The sequence below is a fragment of the Episyrphus balteatus genome, chromosome 2, assembly GCF_945859705.1.
Source record: "Episyrphus balteatus chromosome 2, idEpiBalt1.1, whole genome shotgun sequence".
Taxonomy (NCBI): Eukaryota; Metazoa; Arthropoda; class Insecta; order Diptera; family Syrphidae; genus Episyrphus; species Episyrphus balteatus.
The window spans coordinates 1,073,395-1,097,977 of NC_079135.1; the positions used below are offsets into that span (position 1 = coordinate 1,073,395).

Here is a 24,583-nt window from a genome sequence, read left to right on the forward strand (position 1 = left end):
CGATTCAATTACAATCATCAATTTTTGTTTTTTTTTTCGTTTAATGGCAGAACGGAGCGAATCGCATATACAAATACAAATTACATATTATCCAACTTTAAAAGAAATGCTCCGAATTCTTGTAAATAGGCCTATTCCAATCCAATTCTAAACAAAAATTGAAACGCATTTATTTTTTTAAAATTATTTTATATAGATTTTTGTTTAATAGTTTTTTATACATAATTTTCTCTATTACAGAATACCTGCAATTTAATCGTAAATTTTAATTTTACTTTATTATTTTTTTTTATACAAGTTTTTTTTTTCTTAAATTTAGTCTAGGTACATTAAAATTATGTGTAATGACTTATTGTCAATAACTAACACAAGTAATATATATATATATATGTTTTTTTTTATTTTTGTTGTTTTTTTTATACAAATTTTATTATATTTTTAGCTTAACAATTTTTGTTTTTAAAAAATCATAATAATTCTATATAATATATATAATATAATTTGTATAAGATAAAATTATAAAATTCCTTATTTAACACAAAAAAATACATATATTATATATATTTTTTTCTTTTTTTTTATATTTTTTCAACAATATTTAATAAAAAAAAAAAAAAAATAATAAACAACTTTCCTTGACGGTGTAAGAACTATTAAAAATAAAACATTATGTAAACATTGCAATTGAAGTGCATTTATTTTTTTTAATAGATTATTATTTAACCTTGTGTATTAATTATTTATTTACTTTATTTATTTTTTTTTTGTATAAAATACTAAATTTAAGAAATAAAAATATATGTATATAATGTATATTGCAATCTTATATCAAAACTTGTTTACGCTTAAAAAATGTTGGGTGATTAAAAAAATGAAAAACGAAATTTATGAAGCTATTTACAAAGAGTCTCTCTCAATCAATTTTGGAGAGTTATCATTAATTCTTAATATTTACATCAAGGAATGTTATACATATATTTTTGTTTTTTTTTTTTTTTTATTTTTTATATATATAATATTTAGTTTTTAATGATTTAACGTTCAACAAAATACAACTACGTAATGATAAAAAATAATTAAAGTAAAAAATAGAAATCAAATCTCAAAGATCTAACAAAAAATTATGTCACACATAATTTAATTTTTTTTTTTTTTAATTTTAAGAAAATTTTATACCACTTTGCTCGTCCTTCTTGTCCTCATCATGTGGTACATTTGGGTAAGTGTCTGTAGTTAAAATCTCTTCAGTTTTGTTGAAGTAGACGACGCCGACGTCTGGTTAGGCACTAATTTAATTTTTTTTTATACTTGCCCAGGAAGGCCTGCTTTTAACGCTTTTTTTTTTTACTTTAAAAAATGGTTTGCTTTTGGGGAAATTCAAGTTGAAACCTCATTCCACCGCTCTTTGGTTTTAATAATGTGTATGTGTTGGTTTTGATTCTTTCAGATTCAATGTTGGTTGTCTAGAGAGCTTTATAGTTGCTGCTCATGCTCCTCCTGCTGCTAGAACCACGGTTGTCGGTTAATATCGTACGGTTTGGGGATACCCAGAGATGATGCACGATAACCACCTGGCTGAGGATAGCCAGCTGGACCTCCTGGAGCAAGCAATCCCTGATTGATCATCATCCGAGCTCGGAAATCATCCTGACGTTGCATGTACTGCTGATAGAACGGCGAATTAGCGTCCAGTTGAGGAGCGTTCACAAACGGATTGAATGTGGGCGTTCTTGATGATGGATGCGCCAAAAATGGGTAAGTTGCTGCAGCTGCATTGTTGGTCTTGTCCACCGCATTGGTATCGGTTGTTCCTGTACGATGTGTGGGAGTTGGCATGTAGTAGGGGTTGGAAGCATCACGAAACTGATCCAAATACCCAGAGTTGTCGCCGTAAATCCCTGCAGCTGACAATCCCAGTCCAGCGGGCGATGGTCCAAAATTGAAAGCACTGCCAGGAACCATGCTAGCAGCTGCTGCAGCAGTTGTCTTGAGGGATATGGCACCCGCATCAGATGCGGCCGTAGACGAAGGCATATTCGAAGGGCTACTGACTCCGGTCTTGAGTCCCGCGTACAGCTGGAAACCTTGGATGTTTTGCATTTGCGAATGATGTAAATTCATTTGTTGTTGGGCGTTTGCATTGGAAACCTGACTGTTTGCCACATTACTACTTGCCTGTGGCTGTGCAGTATTTAGGTTGGTTTTTGCAGCGATTTCATTGACAGTCGCAGCCGCTGCAGCTACCGGTGGAACTGCCTTCTTTCTGCCTCTCGTCTTTTTAGCTGGCTTCGATTCCAGTGCGATTACCTCTAGGGATTGTGCTGAAGTTGGCACAGTCGCATTGTTGACATTACTCACCGACGGAACGTAGTTACTTTGTGGTTGTTGTTGTTCTCTTGATATAGCAGTCGCATGGCTCCCATAGGGAGTAAGATTTTGGTACATCTGTGATGTTATATTCATATGCGCCACCGGTGGCATACTTTTGTCATAATAGCCTCCTACTCCAGCCATTCCATTGCTGGGAGTGTTTTGATTCAAGCCCATAATGGTTTCGTCCATTACCGAGGAGAGTGGATGATGATTTATATTGAGCAGTGATGACGTGGGACTGCCATAAGTCTGTGGCTTGTAGCTATTTAAGTGACTTATTAGCGAGTCATTTGGTTTGTCAATTGCAACAGCCGGGGACGCTTGTGAGAGATTTGTGGGATACGTGTTTTGTGGTTTGGTGTAGATGTTTTGTTGTTGCTGTTGTTGCTGCTGTTGTTGTTGAACCTGTTGTTGTTGCTGTTGTTGAAGTTGTTGTTGGGTGTTGTAGGTGTTCGAGTTTACCATGTTCAAGGGTTTGCTCATTATGTTGGTATCAACAACAGGTTGCTGTTGAGACTGTTGTTGTTGTTGAAGGGATTGGTCTTTGACCGCAGTCGGATTTGAGTAATCCTTGGAGAATCCCATATTGGCTGCTCGATTGTAGATATCGAACGCCTTGTTTGGGGGTATGTCCAAGTGCTTGCCGTAGCCAATGGAACCGAGGAAGCTATCATACATCTGTTGTTGCTTAGTTGGCTGTTGCTGTGGTTGCTGTTGTTGAACCTGCTGTTGTTGTCGCTGTTGCTGTTGTTGTTGGTTTTGTTGGACCTGCTGTTGCTGTACTTGCTGTTGTTGTTGTTGCACTTGTTGTTGTTGCACTTGTTGTTGCTGCACTTGCTGTTGTTGCACTTGTTGTTGCTGCACTTGTTGTTGTTGGACTTGTTGCTGTTGAACTTGTTGCTGTTGTTGGACTTGTTGCTGTTGTACTTGCTGATGAGGCTGTACTTGTTGTTGTACTTGCTGCTGCTGTACTTGTTGTTGTACCTGCTGCTGTTGATGTTGTTGTTGCACTTGCTGCTGCTGTTGTTGAAGCTGTTGTTGTTGAGGATCAGTCCTCTTCGCAACTTTGGTATTATAGTCTGGATTCATTACATCATTTTCGGTTTCTAAATGTCGCTTTAGCGGATTTGTGTTGCTATTATTCTGCTGATCCTGAAGATATTGATCTTGAGGTTTTGGTGCGGACAGGTCTTTGCTCATTGCAGCCAGTGTATACTGAGCATAAGTTGGTGGATGAAATTGCTCGTTTACTTGTGACATATTGGTCCAATCTGATGTTTTATTCAGATTATACAAGGAACGCAATTGCGCATCTTGTTGGGGCTGTTGCTGTTGTTGTTGCTGTTGTTGACATGATTGTTGTGGCTGCTGATAGCCAAGATATTGCTGCGTTGTATCGTAAGTTGGAATATCATTTTGCGGTACAACGACGGACTGTTGTGCAGGTTGTGGTGCACTTGCCACATTACCTAGTTTAGGTATCTTTGGTGGCTGCTGTGTGGAATTGTTAGCCGATTCTTGGAAAACATTTGGAGGCTGATATGCAGAGCCAACACTGCTTGGAGTGTATGGAGAAGTTTGCTGCTGTTGGTATGGAGAGTTAGCAGGCTGCTGGTATGGTGAGTTTTGCTGAGGCAATTCTGGGACAGCTGTGCTATCAACTGCTTGACTTGGAACAACAGTATTTTGAGCCACAACAACTGGTGAATCAATGGTGGTGGGTTGAAAAGCTATATTCTGCGAAACAGACGTTTGTTGTTGTTGTTGGGGTTGCACTGCAGGAGCCGCTGGTTGTTGATATGGTGAATTGGGATTTTGGTATGGCGACTGTGCTGGATGCTGATAGGGGGAGTTCGCTCCCGCTTGATAGGGGGAATGTGGATTTGGTGTGCTTGGCGACATTGAAGAGTTGTAATCGGATTCTTGAGACTGTGGCTGTTTGTATTGCTCGTAGAGATTAGGAATCGGTGACGAGGACGAGTAGACAGGAGTCTTGCTTGCTTCTGAGCCCGCAGATGGTGCATAGCTATTGCCACCGTATGGTGAATTACCACTCATTTCTGTGGTGGACACATTGGGTGATGATGCCGATGAGTAAATATGCTGCGAATATTGCGGATAAGGCGATGGCAGTTCCCGCGGACTGCAGCTCTTATCCGGAGAGCTTTTTGTCGTAGTATCCTGATAGAAACCGACTTTAATAGTGCCATTGAGTGGATATGGGGAATTTGGTTTGCCCACATCTTCTGGCTTTGGAGAAACCATAATTGGTGAGGCACCAATTGGAGACGCTCCAATGGGTGAGGTATAATTCCCCGAATATGAACCAAAACGCTCATCGATTGCAATGCGTGGACTGTCAGGATCTTGACTGAAAGACGATCGCTCTGATATTGTACTTCCAGTGCTAGCTTTTCGCGTCCGTGGTGGTGGTTGCGAAAAATTATTATTATCTGAGGGTGATTTCATGACATTTAGGGAAGTACTTGTCGCTTCAGATGGTTTATCACTCGCAGTGATCTCGCTTGGTTTTAATATCTGTTGTTTGTTTTCCTCCTCCTCGACTTTTTTGGCTTTTTTCGGGACTCCGAATGCCTTCAGCCAAGCACTAAGATTCGGTGTAGCCGATGCATCTGCTTTGGGTTCAGGGTTACTCACTTTCTTCACCTCGAATGGAGTTTCAGCCAAACTTGTGGAGGACTTTTCAGTCTCATTTTCAGGCGATGTATCACTTGTTTTAGACTTTGTTGGGTCATCTTTATTCTCCGAAAGAGTTTCAGTTTTGTCTCGATCTGTGAAACTATGCGAGTGTCCAAGACCAAAGCCATCATTATCCAAAACACTGCCTAAGCTTAGCTTGGGTACACTGTCGTCGGTCTTAACGACGAGGGCATTTTTAATCTCTTTGACTTTCTGCTGCACTCCTGGTGGAAAGAGTTCGTCCGGTTTGGCAACATTTTGTATAAGATTTCCCTTGGCTTTGCCTGGCTTTAAACGATCAATTGTGCCGACCAAGTCTTTTCGGCGAGGATTCGCACCAGCAGCAAGTTTTTCTTTAAGCGACTTTCGCTTGGCTTCTTTTTGCATTTGATTTTTAATGTGTGGCGGTGGAGGTGGGTTCGCTAACAATTGAATTGTGGATGGTTCTTTGGGCTTTGGTGGTATAACCGGGGGAATCATTGCGGTTGATGAAGTTGATGAGGCGTTAACACTTGTACTTCCACCCGAGTTATTGGAATTGCTTGAATGGGGTGGAGTTCCACAACTCGAACTTGCACTGCTTGGACCTATTGTTGGTATCAGTTCGGCTATGATGTCCTTTTTACAACTGGGCACTTCTGCTTCGGACACTAGATCATCCAAGGACTCGGCGAGCTTGGGAACTAGGTCAATTTTGGGAGTTGCAATAGGCACGGGACGTCGAAAGTCAGCTGCATCAAGTTTAGTTGATACAGAATCAAAATCATCTAAAAGAGCATTGTAACGCGATGGTGAGTTACTGGCCGAACTAAATTCAGGGAATCTTGGTGTATGCTCTAGCCAGCGATTAATATCTTTTAGCGTTTGTTCAGTTTCTAACTCAAGTGCTTCCATGTTGGTTGCTTTTGCAGGAGCTGCAGCTGGAGCAGGTGTCGATTTTGATTTTAATGGACTTTCGATTGGGGGTGAAACCGGCAAAGGGTTAGAAGTGGCAGCAGCAGCAGAAGTAGCAGCTTTTCTTGCAGGCGGCTTCTTTGCTGGTGGCTTTTCAGAATCCTTTGAAGGCTTTTTCGCCGCTGTTGTGTTGGTTGATTTCTTTGGTGCTTTGCTCGTACTTGTCTTTGGTGGTTCGCTTTCTTTGAATGCAAACGGTTCATCGTCAACTTTCGATGATTTCTCTGGGGTAACCTTCTTCTCTAATTCTTCTACTTTTGGCTCTTTTGCTGCCGGTTGTTTCTCTTCGACGATCTCTTTGACTTTAGCTTTGGGTTTATCTGTAGATTCTCTTTGAACTCTCGAACGACCTGTCGATAATGTTGACGTTGAAGAACTTGCAGCCGATGAAGTCATCTTTTTTGGCTCTTTCTTAGCCGCAGTTGCTGTGCTAACTTTTTCCTCATTATTATTAGCTGTCCGACTGCGCCGTTGTTTAATCAAATCGTATTTGTCTAAAAATAACGGTACATCAAATGTAGTTGTAGGTGATACTTTATCGCTCTTTGCCACCGATTGGTCAGAGGAACTTCCTGTGGAGTTCTCTTTTCGGTACTCTGGTTTACTCTTAGTCTGTTGCTTTGAAGTAGATGGCTTTGGAACAACTTCCACTACTGGCGGTGTTGGTAGACGACGTTCGACTGACGATTCTCGCGAACTACTTCGTGTGGAAACCGACCTAAAGTCATCTTCGTCATATTCCTCCTTGGAATCATCAATAAGTGCACTTTTGGCATATTTCTTATGCAAGTCGACCTTGAAAGGAGACACACTGCGAGATCTTGATTCCTCTTTTTCCTCATCGTCATCCTCTTCATTAAAGTCGTCTTCATCTTTGGCAGCTTCCAAAAACTCTCCCCGACTCGATTGACTTTTATTTCTGGCAGAAAGAGCTTTAGATCGACCAGTTGCATTCGAAGAAGATGTAGTGCGTTTCGCACGACTTTTTCGTTTCTTCGAAACTTCTGCGGTTGCCTTTTTAGATTTCTGGCTGACGGTAGAACTTTTTTCTTGTACCTTTGCAGGTGGTTTGCTTATTTCACTGGGTTTTTCTTCATCAGATTCCGATTCATCGTCAGTTTCACCATTTTTGTTGGCTCTTTTCGAAGTTAACGCAACTGCATTGCTCTTTTGTTTCTTCTTACTCTCTCCATTCTGCTTAGTGCTAAGTTTTTTCTTTGTTTTTCTTCCGCCCGAAGTACCTGGGTCATCTTTTTTCTTTCGAGATTTTATCTCTTCTTCCGGCGAACTACAATTATCCTCCTCGGGAATTTCTACTTCAACAGTTTTACTCTTTGACTTCTTCTTTCTTCGTTTGTCTTTGTCTTTATCTTTTCGCTTTCTTTTATTCGATCGACTTGCAGACTCTGGCATTACTTCACTTTCAATTTTTTCATCGTCTTCTGTTTCTTCGTTTTTATCAGATTTAGATTTAGAATTATGCTTTTCTAACTTTGTATGAGCTTTCTTGCTGCTGAGCACAACAGCAACGTTGTTTTCTTCGTCGCCTTCGGAGTTTTCTTTGTTGAAATACTTCTCCCGGAAGACATTCATTTTTGAATCTGGATAGTTAAGATTAGCAGAGTCATCATCATCATCCGACATGTGGTCAAAGTATTTTTTAGTCGCCTTATCAAAAGCCTCTTGTAGGTTATTAACCATTTCTGTGTATTCTGTTGACGAAAAAACATCTTAAAATTAAGAAGTTGTAATTTAATTTATATAAAATACCGTTATTTTGTCCATTGTAAAGTCTACAATTATTTACTATAAGTTTGAAATCATTTCTGAATTCGCTAAATTTGTTATATTCTCCATTATCGAGTTTATCTTCCATTTTTAAAAGGTCCATTGGCCTAAAAAAAACACACACATAATCACAAATGTATGACTTGAACAAAAAAAAATGTTAAAATTCCTTTACCTTCTGATAATTGTATAATATCTGGGTGCGATATCCTCCTCGACGGGATCCATAAATGGCCAAGCGTCTCGGTGATTCTTCACATAAACTAGTACCTTATGCATGCCGATTTGAAGGACCTCGTCGGTTTCCGTGAAACTAAGAAAATTCGGAGGATTTTTGTTGAAGTTTTTGTTGTTTATCAGAATGCTTGGATTTGTTTGACTAATATTGGTTGTGCTATAGAAATATTTATTCGTACCGCTGTTGGATGACGACGTTACACTATTATTGTGATGGTTTGGTATTATTTACAAAATGGGCGATGATGATTTGGTTTTTTTTTTTATTATTTTTTTTATTTTATTTGTTTTAGGGGGGGAAAGCGCACAAAAAAATAATGGAAATCATTTTATTATTTTCAAGCATTAGAGGGTTAGTGCGAGATACAAATTATTACTAACACAAAAACAGGTTTAAAGGTACAAACATATATTAAAGTCAATGTTATAGCAGCTAAATTATACAACATTTTATTAGAAATCTGAAAAGCTTAATAGAAGAAAAGTCGAAGGAAAAGGCTTTTTCGAACTTACAAAAGCATTTCTATATTCATTCAATCAAAACAATATAGTTTAAAGAGAAAAAAGAGAACGGAATAATTTCACGATGAACAACGTCAGAACAAAAGAGAATTGAAAACAACAACAAAAATACCTTGGCAAATTTTCCCAATCTACAAATTACACACAAATGGTGCCTTTTCAACACCAGCGAGCACCTACAAAAATAAACTTTTTGAATGATCTAGAACCCTAACTTTCCCTCCGAAAAAAAATGATGGTCTGCAAGCAGAACTTTTCCAACACAATGGAGAGTCATCAACTAATCTGAAAAATATCGAACCCTTTCCAGCAATTTATCGTAAGCGCCAAAAATATCCTAAATTATGCACGTTTAACTATAATTTTCCCAATACATACTTATTTTTATCAACAAAATCTAAAAAATATATATAAATCAACAACAGCTCGAATATAGCTAGGCAAAAAAAAAGTAAAATATGTTTTTCTGTAATCTTTGTTTTTGCCTTCTCTACGCATAAATATTTTGAATATCAAAAGCCGGTGGAGTTTTAGGTCTGGCCAAATGTTCCTGGATCCCGTAGAAGTTTGTGAATGTCAAGAAAAACCATCCCAACACTCGTGGCCGAAAACGAAAAACAACTGGATATGATGAACGCCATGTAGCCGCGCGCCTTAAGTTTACCAAAAGTTAACTGGTCTATACAAAAAATTCGAAATATATTTTGGATCTGGGTCTAGTCTCTATACAGTATGTGAGACGTCCACCAAACTGCGCTTTTAAGACGTACTACACCACAAAGACTGTTAAGCATGGAGGCGCAATGATGATGAGGGGCAGTTTTTCATATAGTGGTGTTTTCTCCATCACATCTTGTCTGATGTGAATGTTACAATGTTGTTTTGTTGAAATTATGATTTTTAGGGAAGGAATTTATATGATAGGAAAATAGTAGTTTTTCGGTGGAGGTTTAACGGAGACATTCCGCTGGACCAAAACCATATAATTCTTTAGGCTGGACTTATTGGATAAGATTTCATATGCTCGATATTACAAAGCTCACCCTTTGCGCTAACTAATCCATATCTAGTATTCCATCTCATCCCCTTTCAATTTCCTTTTTTTCTGCTCCAATAAGGCTTACTCTTAAAATTCTGAATTTGTTTTAGGTTTATTGTTACGCTCGTGTTTCAAGCTTTTTAACGAAACCGTAAACATTCAAGTGTATCAAATACAATGGGAGCAATAAAAAGCTTTCCATAACTCAAGAGGATGAATCTTGCTTGCAGGTTTATATTCGAATCCCATAGACTTGGTCAGTTCAGAACATAGATTTCGAAAGAAATAAAAAGTTCAGAGGTTTTTTTTACCCAAGCACAGCTATAAACTCGATAAATAAAACAAGCGCAGAATTCAAGCAGGGAAAACACATAATGTTTCTCTGGGTTATATGAAAAACTTTGATGCAGGCTCCAGGTCATGACCTGGAGCCTGCATCAAAGTTTTTCATATATATACTATTTGAAGAGGTCACTACAAAAATTCCTGTAATTTCTCTGGGTTAAACCAATCGACATATAATAACTCATAATAACAGTTCTGCTGTATTGAATTATTGAACAGAATACGAACTCTCTCACAGAAGAGAGAAAACTCTCTAGTGCAAAAAAGATGCAATGGTTCATTAACATTAAATACTGTGACTGAGACGTTGATGTAATAAATAATGTGAAATAATGTGAAATAGGATACAAACCTACGGGGTTACAACAAAAAGGAATATGGTTATGAAAGAGGGGTATATGGAATCCCTTCCACTATTCTTATTTAATTGTACTGGCATTTGGGAGGTTTTGCAAATTTTTATAAACTACATACAAGAAATCCGCGAAGTTATTTCTTATTCAAAACTTAACGTAAAAATATTATTAAGATTTTCCTTTCTTTTTTAAGTAAACTCACCCAAAATGATTTAAAACACAAAACTACTCATACACACAACAACACAAAAAATTATTTACAAAATAAATCCATGCAATTAGAAAAAAAAAAAACTACGTGCTCCTCAACTACTATCAAACAGAGTTCAAAATTACCAACAACAACAATACAAAAACTTACTCTTCTGATGAGGACTTAGATGAGTTTTTCTTTTTATTCTTTACTGTTTGCTGCTGTTCAGTATTAACAGCTGATGTACCAGCCCGTACTGTTGAAGCCGACGAAGTCGACGCAGCCGAGACTGTTGTTGGTGGATTCTTCTGTTTCTTTCCACTTGTCTTACTTCCAGAATTACTTGCCCTTCTTGCTGGTGGCGGTTCTTGTTCCTTGCCTTCACTCAAAGGCGGAATAAATATATTTCCCGGTAAGGACGATAAAGAATTATTTGTCTGCCTGCCTGGCAATTTAATGTTTGTAGTTGGTGCCATATTATTATCTGATTCAGCTGATTCTGAATCGGATATGTAGCGATAGTTCTCCTTGTCTTCAGTTGTCGAAGAAGAACAATCACCACTCTCTCTAGTTTTTCGAGTCTTTTTTGGTAATAAATTCGGTTTTTTGTTTGTTTTGCGTTGTTTGTTTGGTGTTGTAGTAGTATTATTCGAGTCTTGGTATTGGTTGTCTTCAAATGTTACAATTTCTTCGTCTGGATTTTCCTGGGATATTTGATCGATCTGATCAATTTGATCGACTTGATTTACTGTATTTGTATTGTTGGTCGATGTAGATTCAGCGCCTATGTCGTCTGGTGTTAAGCAAAATGTCTCTCTCTGATATAAAAAATCACTGGAATTAGTTGTAGGTCTTACTGAACTTGCATATGTTGATATACCACTAGCAGTTGAAGTAGACTGGGAGCTGTGCATAAGAAATATTATAAAAACCAGTTAATGAGTAACATATACACAAAATGAAGTATGGGGGCGGCTGAAAGGGTGTGGAACCAAACTTAAAAAATAATAAATAAAATAATAAATATATACAAAAGAGTATATTATGAAATATGCAATATAATGAATGTAATGAGGACGGAAATTATGGTACAGGGAAACGGAAACAAAAAAATGAATATTAAATAAACAACGCATGCTTACATATAACATAAATGTCCAAAGCAAGAGAGAATAAAATCAAGCCCATAAAAAGCACGTTCTCTCGAATTGTCTGACACCTATATTGATTTGACTATTGCTATGCTGCTGTAGCTGTTGCGCTTTGTTTTTGATAAGAGTTTCCGAAACATTGCAATTTTCAGTGTCAAACAAGTCGCTTACGTTCCTGCCGATTTTATGGTAAATAATAATTAAAAATAAAACAAAGCGCTCTAAAAGTTAGTTATAGTTGTTGATTGTGTTGGTAGTATGAAAAAAAGTTTCATCGATGGCTTTTTTTTTGTTTTTTTTTTTTTTACTACTTATTTCTGTATTCAGAAGGAGTCTTAAGAGGCTAACCGTCTTCTTCGGCTTTTTGATGATGCTATTCGTGGTGGCTCAAGGAGTATGCGCTGTTCTAGACGAGCTCGCTCAAGGCGTTCTGCTTTAACTCGCTCTTGTTCCTGACGCGCCTTAACTTCAACTAAATTTCGGATTCGGCTTGAGTTCCGAGTTTGAAGTAATCTGTAAATATATAAAAAAAATAGTTATATCATTCCTAAAATTCAAATAGTTTTTACTCACTTTTTTCTACGTAATTTTTCCCGTTCACGAAACAGCTGTGGCAATTTCGGTAGGAAATTTTCATTCAATATATTATACAAAGCCTTTTCTTTGGCATTTGTAGCCGACTTAAATTTACCAGCTAAGTTTTGCCAATCTTCTTCTGTGAAACAAATCACTTGCCAGATTTTTGTTTTATTATTTTGTTTTGTGTCTTCGCGGTAGAGTCGCGTACCATAGAAATACCAATAGCCGGAATTTTTGGAATCATATCCTAACGGCTCCACCCGAAGACTATCAGCTTCTAGATTACTGAGTATCACTTCCACATCTCGTGATTCTAAACGAAAATGACAGAGTGCGTGTAAGATGAGTAAACGTTTGCGAACGGCTAATGATTGAAAATCGATATCCGTATCAAAATGATTTTCTATGTTGTGAGTGCGACACTGTTGGCGTAGGTAACGCCTTAAGAACATCTGATAATTGCTGGTAGTGATGTCATTTGCAACACACTTGAGAGCATCGCAACCTTTTAAGAGACGTACAATGAGCTCAGGTACTAAGCCGACTTGATAGTCGGTGCCATCGCATAAAAGAGCTGATTCTAAATCCTTTGAGAAAGGAATGTATATTTTTTTTTTTTTTAATCCAGATGTTTTTTTTTGTATTGTGTTTAACTTACTTCTATGTCAATATCTGGTAAATCAAATGCGGAACTAAACAACGAACAAAAATGAGATATGCACGGTATCTCCCACCATGATTGAATATCTAAAGTAAAAAAGGAAAACAAATAATATTTAAAAACAACCTTTCTAATGTAAGTTGTAATATTTTCAATTTAAAAAGATGAGATTTCCATTTTTTAAATAATTAAAACGCACGATTTTTAAAACTCTAAAAATTAGTTAAGAGATTAGTGTTTATATGGTTTTCCAATAAATTTATTTTTTAATAAAGCAAAGTTTTTTTCTACGGTGTTTACTACATCTATTGATGAATGAAACTAAAAGGAAACAACATAGATTTTTAAGTTTTATCTGTTTACATTGAGCACATAAGGTACATATTTATACTAACTCAATTTTTTTCTGAGAAATTCACGACAACGAATTAAAAAACTGTCATCATTGTCGTCACTCCAAGATATGTAAACTTCCTGCTGAGTCGTAACGGTCAAAGCCAGATATTTTTTAATTCCCTTATGTATATGTCAAAAATGCCAAATTATTGACGACGAAAATTTCAGTTCCATGCATGTCATGAAGTGTGTTTTCTAGACACATCATATCAGTAATAGCATCTATGTAAATATTATTTTTTTTACATAATTTTTGGAATTTTATGCTGAATTTTAGGTGCAATAACCTTTCTTCTTACAAAATTTCAAATTGATTGTGGAAACAACAGATTCATGTATATGAAAATAGTATGCACAATACCTAACCTAACCTAACCATACTGGATAGGACAGAAACAAAAAGATGCGCTTAGTTTATTGTTTTTTTTTTTTTTTTTAAACCTAAATGGTTTTTTTTTTTGTATAAGAATTTTATTTTGAAAGGTAATATTTCAAATAATCTAGTTATTTAAATATTTCATTTTCTTTTTTTTTATTATAACAACAAATTGGTTTTTAGAAGAAAACAAATTAATAACAAATTTTAAGTGCACACGCACTACGTCATTAAAAAATGTAGCGTTTTCAAATAAAAATAAAGTTTAAAATTAGTTGAATTTATAGTTTAAATTCTTAAAGGTTCTGTGTACGCATTGCAAAATTGGGAATATATGTAAATATGTAATATTAATACAGTCACAAAATTTTGTTTCTATCCGTTTAATTTAAAAATGCACTTGATTAGAGATGTTTTTATTTAATTTCTACAAGCTTAATTTGAATTTTTCTCCAAAACATATATTCAGAAACGTTAATTTTGTGAGAATATAGAAAACGTTAACATTTCCTTATTTAACTTGCTTTTTTAACAAACATCATTAAAAGCTTTTAAAGCCAAATTTTTAAGTTTTAAAACTTCATTCAAATACTAACCACAAACTATAAAAATACACTCAAATTTAACGCAAACTCTCTTTATTGTACAGTAAAACATATTTTTCCCTTAAATCTTACTTAATTCTTTTTTCAGGTGAGACAAGAGTTAATTTAAATTATGAAGTTGCGAGCGCAATTGGTTTATAAAAAGTCATACTGAATTTTTACACAAAATATAAGCTTTCTGCATCATTTTTGTAAGTTTTCCAAAAACAATAACAGACATCGTTTTAAAATTTTCACCTTTGTACTTTTTCAGTTTTTAGGCCAATGTAGTTAAGTTTATTCTTTAATTTAAGTAGCATTTTCCCCACAATATTACGAAACGTAAGCAATTTTTATTGTGATTATACTTTGCAATTTGTTTGTACTTCAATATAGTGAATCATTTTAAAGGTAGGACTATAATTGACAAATGGTGGTGGACGCTGCCGTCCGACAGGGTGCAAATATACAGAATGTAATGGAGTAACCTACAATTGGCGCATAGAAACTTATCGATTTGTCTTTTGAACTGAACGAAACGGAGGGGAACAGAGCTCGCAACCGCACTCGATTAAGATTTATTTCGTTAAATAATAAAAAGTTCTTAATTTATTTTAAAATAACAAAAATCGAAAAACTTCCACCTAATGTATGTTCCTACATTATGGATCATTCTGAATAAAAATTTTTTTCTTAAGTTAATTGATTTTACATTGTCATTGCTGAAATTAATTATATTGGAATTTTTACTGTAAATAGTAATTTAAAGATTTAGGGGACTATTAGTATTTTAGTCTACTGATAATGTTACAAATTAGCAACTGCCTTCTGAAACTGTACTGAAACCCACAGGTCTAATTTCTATTTTAAAAAGGAATGAAAGCCCTTAAGGGAATGTTTTTTTTTTTTTTTTTTGGTTTGGGCGGGTTTTTTGCAAACAAAATTCAAGTCCCTACATATATCTTTATAAAAATTCGCAATCTAGATTGTTAACAAGATTATGAAATTTAAAAATAGGAGAAATCGTTTTCATTTATGAGATTTTGACATTTTTGTACAAAACTTAGATTTCGATTCGGTGTGAAAACCACATAAGATGGAATGGGGACATGGGATTTTAAGCTGCTTGATTTGATTATTTTAGGACTGAAGAAGAGAAAATCAAAAGCTAAATTTATTCCACCCATTAATGCTAAACAAAAAAATCATTGAAGAAATTATTTGTTAATTTTATTTATTGTTTCCTTTTTTATTGAACAACCTATTTTTCACGTTATAGCAAATTACTCGAAAATGGCTCTAACGATTTTGACTAAACTTTGCAGACGTAATATTCAAAGCAATTGCAATAAAACTGCATTTTTCTCAAAAAAGTCAAATAACAAAAATTTTTTTCATTTGACAAAATTTTGCCATAAATGTCGGCTCTTCCCCAACATTAACAAAATTTCTTTAAAATTTATATAGAGGCAGCTCCTAAAATCTACAAGTAAACTAACATAAAAATGCTTTTAACTGCAAGACCAAGTATGTGCGACCCAGTCGTGAATTTTATTTAATTGTACTCACACGAGTACAGAGAGTGGTAATGAGTTAATTTGCGGTGTGATATCAGTTAAAAGATTTCGGATCATGTCCTTCATTTTTTTTTATAAAATTACCTATATTTTGCAAATATGCATTTAAATTGAAGTAAAAAAGGAAAATTTACTTGTTGTTTTGAGTAAAACGGCACAAAAAAGTCTCGCTGTGGAAGCCAAAATTGAGCAACTATCATGTGATAGAAATAAAGGCGAAGAAAACTGTGAAATGTCTACTTCAACACAAATTCGCGCTCCTAGATCAAATCACCTTTTCAGTAAAAATGACTTTAAGAGCGAAATTTATAGTATATATATATTTTTTAATAATTAACTATTCGTTTTTTTTTTTTTTCTTTAACGTTAAATATTGTCTATCGCAAAAAAAAACAAAATCAAATCGATGACGAATTATTAAAAAATATGTATATTCAGATGACAGTTTACGTAGTCAAATTTCATTGTCAGCTGGATTGAGAATATTTTTTCCTCAAGTCGAGATTTTACTTTACTCAAGCGGATCGCTTTGTTCTTGCTAATAGACCGAGAGCCGGCAGCATATTTTGGCAGTTTTGATATAACCGAAATTCGAGTGTGCACATATCTAGATATGCACCACAGTATATCAACGGAACAAGTCTGGCAGTGATCTTTTTCAGCTTTCCCTTGCCAGACGCATCCAAAGTGCAGCAAAAAATCAATTTTTGGCGTTTTGGTATAACCGATTAAATGATACACCAAAAAATCATAAAAAATCCCCTGATTTCGAATCTGTGGGTACCGCAAGTTTCTTTTTCAGCTTTCCCCCCGCCAGACCGCTTTAAAGCATTTTTAAGTGCATTTTTCTAATAAAAAACCTAATTACTTATTTTCTGTTAGGTATAACCGTATGATGGTAACAAATTAATATTCTATGTCTATTCCAGGCCTAGAAAATATAATTTTTAGCCAGCTATTTTTCAGCCTTCCCTCTGCCAGACGCATCCAAAATGCAGTCAAAAATCAACTTTTGGCGTTTTCCTAGGTATTAACTGAATAAATGATACACCAAAAAATCATAAAAAATCCCCTGATTTCAAAAATGTGGGTACCAGAAGTTTTGTTTCAGCTTTCGGCCCGCCAGACCGCTTTGAAGCATTTTGAAATGCATTTTTCTAATAAAAAATCTAATAGCTTATTTTCTGTTGGGTATAACCGTATGATGGTAACAAATTAAAATTCTATGTCTATTCCTGGTTTAGAAAATATAAGTTTAAGCCAAATATTTTTCAGCCTTCCCTCTGCCAGACGCCCTAAAAGGTATCTCAATAGTACGGGAAAGTTAGATTTTGCTATATGGGGCATGGGGGTCTGGGAAAAAATCCAAAATGCATTTTGACTTCAGGGCTCGAAAGGCATAAAGACACGAGTCGTAAACCAAATTTTGTTCAATCGCACCAAGAGTCATTTGGCCGCCATTTTTTTTAATACAAATTTTAGTTTTCACATAACTCGCGTATTTTTGAACCTACAGAAAAAACAATGTAGGTATGACAAACTTGAAATAATTTAATTTTCTACAATATATGTTAAATAACATTTTTCGATTATCCCTTTGGTTTAAAAGTTAGGGTGTTTTTTTTTTAAACACGTCAAAAAGTGATTTTCTTATTTTTGTCATATCTCTTTTACTTGAGCGTTTTTTAAAAAATTTGTTCGTTGTAAAAGTTGTAGATCTTTTAATTACCTTCATTTGTTACAATATTGGTTTTTCGATTTGACACACCGTTTTCGATCTGTAGGCAAAAAACTTCAAAAAATTGCAATTTTTTGTATAGGGACAAACAAAATGATTCTTGGTGCGGTTGTACAAAATGTGGTTTTAGACTCTTTTGATCCCTGGGTTTATGCTCTTTTAATCCCTGAAGACAAAATGCATTTCGGATTTTTTCCCACACCCCCATGCCCCATATAGCAAAATGTAACTTTCCCGTACTATTGAGATACCTTTTAGGGCGTCTGGCAGAGGGTAGGCTGAAACAAAACTGGCTTAAACTTACATTTTCTAAATCAGGAAAAGGCAGAGAAAGTTAATATTTGGCCATCATATGGTTAGGTACTCTAAACAAAAAATATTATTTCAATTTTATAAGAAAAAAACAGAAACTAGGTGTTTTTTGTATGGAAAAACCTGTTTGGGAAACCTTTAAGGGCGTCTGGCAGAGGGAAGGCTGAAAAATATCTGGCTTAAACTTATATTTTCTAAACCAGGAATAGACATAGAATTTTAATTTGTTACCATCATACGGTTATACCCAACAGAAAATAAGCTATTAGGTTTTTTATTAGAAAAATGCATTTCAAAATGCTTCAAAGCGGTCTGGCGGGCCGAAAGCTGAAACAAAGCTTCTGATACCCACATTTTTGAAATCAGGGGATTTTTTATGATTTTTTCGTGTATCATTTATTCAGTTAATACCTAGGAAAACGCCAAAAGTTGATTTTTGACTGCATTTTGGATGCGTCTGGCAGAGGGAAGGCTGAAAAATAGCTGGCTAAAAATTATATTTTCTAGACCTGGAATAGACATAGAATATTAATTTGTTACCATCATACGGTTATACCTAACAGAAAATAAGTAATTAGGTTTTTTATTAGAAAAATGCACTTAAAAATGCTTTAAAGCGGTCTGGCGGGGGGAAAGCTGAAAAAGAAACTTGCGGTACCCACAGATTCGAAATCAGGGGATTTTTTATGATTTTTTGGTGTATCATTTATTCGGTTATACCAAAACGCCAAAAATTGATTTCTTGCTGCACTTTGGATGCGTCTGGCAAGGGAAAGCTGAAAAAGATCACTGCCAGACTTGTTCCGTTGATATACTGTGGTGCATATCTAGATATGTGCACACTCGAATTTCGGTTATATCAAAACTGCCAAAATATGCTGCCGGCTCTTAGACTATAATGACATTACTTGAGCGAATGCTTAAGTTGAGAAAAATCTCAACTTGAGTAACGACTATGAATTCCGTTCTAAGTACAGTCGACTGCCTCTGCTCTAAGTCGAGCATTCACGGGACTCGAAAAATGGTTCGAGTTATGGGGAAATTCGAGTTAGAGGGATTAATTTATGATGAGCCCACTGTCGTACCTGGGCGAAACGCTTTATTAATTTTTTGAGTTGAGGTCACTTGAACTTATATTGGGATTAATTTAATATTTTTTCTTCAAAATTGTTCATTAAATATGGTGAAAAAGTTCGACTTAGAGGGAGTTTGACTGTATTTCGTAATGTCATAAAGGGGTGATTTTTTTGTAATAAAATCTGTTATCATATGGGAATTTAATGAGTCAGAAACAGAAATTGCATGTCTTTCATAAATTATTGAGTATTGTTCCGGTTTTCTCAAGTTTCTCAAAATCTATGGAAATTTTTTTGATTGATATGAAATGCAAAATCAAGGACACACAAGCTATGTATCCATTTATTATTATTTTCTGTAAACGAAATACTCGTTTAATGATTTCTAAAAGACAACTTGTCGCAAAATTTGTTGCCATAAAACTGACAAATCAAATTAAACGAACCTAAAATACCATCACATGATTTACCTATAATTTATAATTTCTTCAAATTTATTAAATACAAAATACAGACAGTAAAATAATATCATAAACATCCTTAAAAAAGAATTCACCTACCTGCCCACAACTAACAACTACTTACTTAGAACTTAAAATTAATTAAAAATTAGCAAAAAAAGCAATATTTTATTTTGCTAAATTTAACAAAAAATATTTAAGTTTTATACATTATTTATTGTATATGAAAATATAATAATTTAACTTACCAAGGAGGCCAATGAAAGTAGAAACCATTTATGAATAGATACACTGTATACAAAAATTTTCTTTATCACTCTCAGTCTGAGTTGAGTTTTTGAGTTTTGGGTATAGTAAAGTGTAATGTTATTTCCAATTGGTGTGTGTGTAATCCTTCACCATAATAATCCACCGCAGAAGCAGTAAATTCTGTTTTTCAATGTGATTTCAAATGATCAATGTTTTTGATTGCTTGATTACATTGCTATTTGCATTTGCATCCACTGGACACTGCGACAGCGACGGCATTCAAAAAACCACACACTGCAAAAAATGAGAGAGAGTAATAGAGTTTGATTTGATAGGTGTAAATCAAAGTCAAAAAAATGCAAGCTTCAAAAAATCTATCTGTCTGATTTTTTTCAAAAAGAAAAAGAAGACAAAAATGGAAAATAAATATTCATCATTGTCGCGCTTAATCTTTCTTTTTTTCTCATTATTTTAAAATAACCAAACCAAACCACGTATAAGTGATCGAACAAATAACGAATAAAAAAAAATGTGTTGGAAGTTGTTGAAAGACACACAAGAGACAGGGGCTGACTTGACTAGATACTAGTACCAACGATTTATCCAAAACAGCAACATATGGGCTGCCTCTGGAGCGGAGGCAGTAGATTGAGAAGAAAAAAAAATGTACGACACAAATTTTCTAGCTTTTCCTTTCTTCTTTGAGAAATTTTTTATTTTTTTTTTTTTTCTTCAATGTTCTCCCTTCTCTTTGACTCTTTATTGATTGTTCCCAATTCCCCAAATATAGTAAATGTTTTTATTACATGTGCGAATATCGAAAAGGCAGAGATTTTGGGCATAAATATCGACGAGATCGAATTGAAATCGAAAATCTCTCGAATCGAATTTAGAAATGTTTCTCTATTTAAATGGAAATTAAAAATATTGCTGCACTCCCACTAAGAAAAAAAAAATTTTCACTTGCGCAAAAGTTCCAACATTTTGAAGAAAGAAAAAATGAAAAAAAAAAAAGAGACTTCATCAAAACCAAAAGGGCAACTTTTTTTCGCTGAAACTTTAGATGAATTGAGCGATTGTGATTGGCTAAATTGATAAATAATGAGTTAAAACGATTTAGAATAAAGTATTAAATGTATTTACACTAATTATAATTATTCTGCTTATTGATTTGATTTCTATTTTGCGGATAGAATTGGGAAGAAAAATATTTTTTGCCATTAATCGAATTCCTTAGAGGTGCTGGCACACTGAAATGTCTTCTCTGAACTCTGAAGAAGATGGTCAATTTTTGTGTGTTGATATGGCGATCCTCGTTTGGCTACAATAAATCATATGGCTGGGGGAGTGAAATGGATGGTGTATTTTTTTCGCAGCGCACTTGGCAGATTTCCTTTTTTAGTAGGTGTTAGAGGGAGAGAGGAAGCTTAGTTTTGCGCGTGTTTTCTTTTTTCATAAAAGTATACTGATAAACTGAAAAGATGAGATAGCTATATATTTGAGTATGGGTGTTTGTGTCGTTCATTTTTCAATTTTTGTGATAAAAAAAACAAGCAGTTTACTGAATTTCAATGCGTGTGAGCGAGATGTGGAGGTTTTTGTGATGTTGTCCTTTTTCTTTTAAAATGGTTGTGCAGGGATGTGTTCATGAATATGTTGATTTTGAAATAGTTTTGAGAATGTTTATGAAAATTATTTTTTTTAAACCCAATTTGATGACGTAATTAGCGCAGAGTCAAAACTCATTAAACCTATCCCAAGTAATAATTTTACTTGCATAAGGTCCATTTTGTTTGATTTCACAAGCTATAGTTTGTATACGTTTAGTTTAAGGCTTACATACGCAAGTCATCCATTTTGGAAAGAAAGGAGGTCTCCTTAAGGCTATCTAGAAGTGTTAAGAAGAAGCCTTGTAAATATCAGTTAAAGAAGACCTTTATAAGACCTGTTTGAACCGTTCTAAAGAAGCCTTGTATTTTCAAGTGACAGAAAACCTCTATAAGACCTGTTCCAAGAGGTTCTTGTAAGTATGCAATGTTTTCACCTGTAAGTATGCAAAGTTTTTATCCTGCAGATATGCAATGTTTGTAATGCATTAGAAAAAAACATTGCATTTCAATGTGAGGTTTCAATTAGCTCCCAATTATTCACTCATCTTTAATACATATTCGAGCATGGTCTACTGGTAAGGTGCTGGCTTGGTATGCAGAGGTACGTGGGATCGATTCCTGGCCGGGCCATGTGATGAAAATAAAAAAAATGTGTTCTTATTCAATTAAAATAATATTCTCATCATTTCAAAACAACAGAAAAAGCAGTGGAATTTCCAAAAAAGGAAAAGAAATAAAATAGGAAAAAATTAAAATAAATAAAACAAAATGTAGAAAATGCAAAACAGAAAAAATCAAAAGGAAATAAAAAAATGAAATAAAATTCAATTAATTCTCTTTTTTATGCATTTTCTACAACACCTTCAACAACTTCTATAAGGCCTTATTATAACATCCTACGCAAGAAATCCGGTTTGTGCATTAGATAAACCCTCTTCAGGAAGACCTCCGTAAGGCCATTTTAAGCTGTTTGTCACAAGCTATTAGCTTGTGGATTACCTGTGAAGGAAAGTCCTATGCAATTTCGGTAAAATGCGCCAAAATGATTTGCTTAAGACCTGTCCTTCTTGTTATGAAAGCCAAAAAATAGCTTGCATTGACCCTTAGGCCCAGTTGTACAAATATTTAATCCGTGGTTCAGCAACTTTTATCTCCTAAAATCGGTGGCAAGGTTCCAGTTTGGCACTCGTGCAAGGTTCACATATGTAAAAATGGCCACATCCATGCTTGAAACAAAGCTGACCAGCAGCTAATCCGCCGAAATCGGTGGGTTAAATTCCTGATCCGAGGCTGAACCACGTTTGTACAACTGGCCCTTATAAGGTAATATTCCGAAAAATGTCAAAATTTGTTTGTCAAAAAATGGGCACCAATCTGTCAGGCCGGCTTTTAATTTTTATATTTCAATCGCAGTAAACAGGAAATTTGTTTTTGTTTTAATTTATAAAATGTCATTTGAAAAAATTATAAATTGAAAAATAACAAATTTTCTGTGTGTTTCGTCTCAGAAAAAAGTAAATAAATGTTAGATGCGTTAAATGCGTTTTTCGTTGGTATTTAAACAATAAAGAATTACGGTAGTTGACATTGTCAAAACATGACAATTTGGCGACCAATGTCAGTTCGGAATATATTACCTTTTTATGTGTACTGTTCTGTAACTTTATCACTGGCGATAAACGTTTTTCAACGTCTTCAAAATCAATTTTCTTCCATAAATAAAGCAAAATGTCTTTCAAAATCAGATATTATGAATTAATAAATTATGATCTGGAACAAAATTTCTTTTATTTTGATGAGATTTAATGGATTTTAAAGTCATTCAAATATTTTATCGCCAGTGATAAAAGTTACAGAACATGGGCACTGGTGTCTATATATAAATCTTCTATGGGCTACACGGTGATTATTTATCAATCGCCGAAACAGTGAGTTTGTAGGCAAGAGGAATGACGAGTGAAGCCTAGTATGCAGCTGAAGCGAAATGAAAAATTTTCAAGTCTCCAAAGTCGACAACGAAAATGCTAACGAAAAATATCATCGAGTATTCTGTCAAAGTTAAAATAACAAAATACAAAATTAATTTAAAACAAGAAAAATCAACAGAAAATAATTTCTAAAGCCTGGTACTCTGCTCGCGCTAAATTTTAGCCGAGATAAAATTCCCATACAAGTTATCGATAATTTGTATTTGATCCATTTAAGCTCAGCTAAAATTTATCGATAATTTGTATGGGAGCTAAAATTAAGCGCGAGCAGCGTACCAGGCTTAAAGGCTTAACTACATACACCACTTTTTGAAAAAGTACAAAGGTGAAAATATTTTTTTTTCTGCCTAGCGCAATTGTTTTGTGAAAAAGATTATACAAATTGTTTTTTAGACCAAAAAATAAGCTTTCTGCATCATTTGTTTTAATTTTCTAGCCCGAAAAACTATAGGGGTATTCACGATCTGGTGCAACAGGCCTAGTAAAAATGTAAAATTTTATTTTTTTACAATAGATCGTGAACGCCCCTTTTCTTATCTATAGTAAATATTGAAGCATGAATGAAATCCATGATGTTTTTTTTTAACGGGGTTGTTCCTCCACCTGTTGCTTCTTCTTTTTTTTCCATTTTTTATAATTTAATTCTTTGTTTTGTTCGGGTTAATTAATTTTCACAAATTATTTTACATCAAAAGAAACTAAATTACGGGACATGAGTACCGACAAGCCGACAACCCGACAACCATAATAAACAGAATAAAAAAGACAAACTGTTTATCATGGGCGACACGACCGACGGCGACGGTGAGCTGCCATCTGTCAAAAATAATTTTACTCTATTGTATTTTTATTTTGCAATAGGTCTAGGGTATAGCAAAAGTGCAAGACTGTTGTAAAATTTTAATCCGTATATTTTGTTGTTCTAGTGTTGTAAGATTTTACACTTTTGCACTTTCGCAATGATACAAGACCAGTTGCATCGGATCGTGTCAGTGTAGCCAGGCAATCGGGTTGAAAACTATCTATTGCTCAAAAAAATCCCCATGTAAATCTAAACAATGCATACCCCGCCTTACTAGTAAAAATTTAACATTCAAAATCGCTCATCTAAAATCCCTGTTAACATATCCAAAAACTGACAACTCCTGTCAGTTTCGTTTTGTGAACTGGGAAAAATCGAAGCAAGTTTTTTCGTCGTCTCGTCTTTTTTTTTCCAAAAAAGAAAAAATTCGGGTGTATTTTTGTGAAAAATTATTCAATACAAAATAAAAATTCTCAAAAAACCAAATTCATATAAATACAATTTGTATGAAATTGT

General features: G+C 34.6%; 1 protein-coding gene across 6 annotated transcripts; it reads right to left on the reverse strand.

Annotated features, from left to right (window-relative positions):
• Positions 1 to 697: 697 nt before the first annotated feature.
• Positions 698 to 20,953, reverse strand: LOC129908472 (serine-rich adhesin for platelets). Of its 6 annotated transcripts, none has more exons than XM_055984957.1 (9): positions 20,811 to 20,953; positions 19,667 to 19,961; positions 12,896 to 12,984; positions 12,232 to 12,824; positions 12,007 to 12,171; positions 10,676 to 11,413; positions 7,991 to 8,128; positions 7,798 to 7,922; positions 698 to 7,739 (listed from the first exon to the last, which is right to left on the reverse strand). In XM_055984957.1, exons 2-9 carry the CDS (start codon positions 19,692 to 19,694, stop codon positions 1,504 to 1,506), a joined length of 8,112 nt encoding a protein of 2,703 aa, XP_055840932.1. In that variant the 5' UTR covers positions 19,695 to 19,961; positions 20,811 to 20,953; the 3' UTR covers positions 698 to 1,503. The 6 variants fall into 6 exon arrangements, with proteins under 6 accessions (XP_055840932.1, XP_055840931.1, XP_055840929.1 ...); XM_055984956.1 differs by having other exon boundaries at positions 7,991 to 8,233; XM_055984954.1 differs by having other exon boundaries at positions 7,991 to 8,254.
• Positions 20,954 to 24,583: the final 3,630 nt, after the last annotated feature.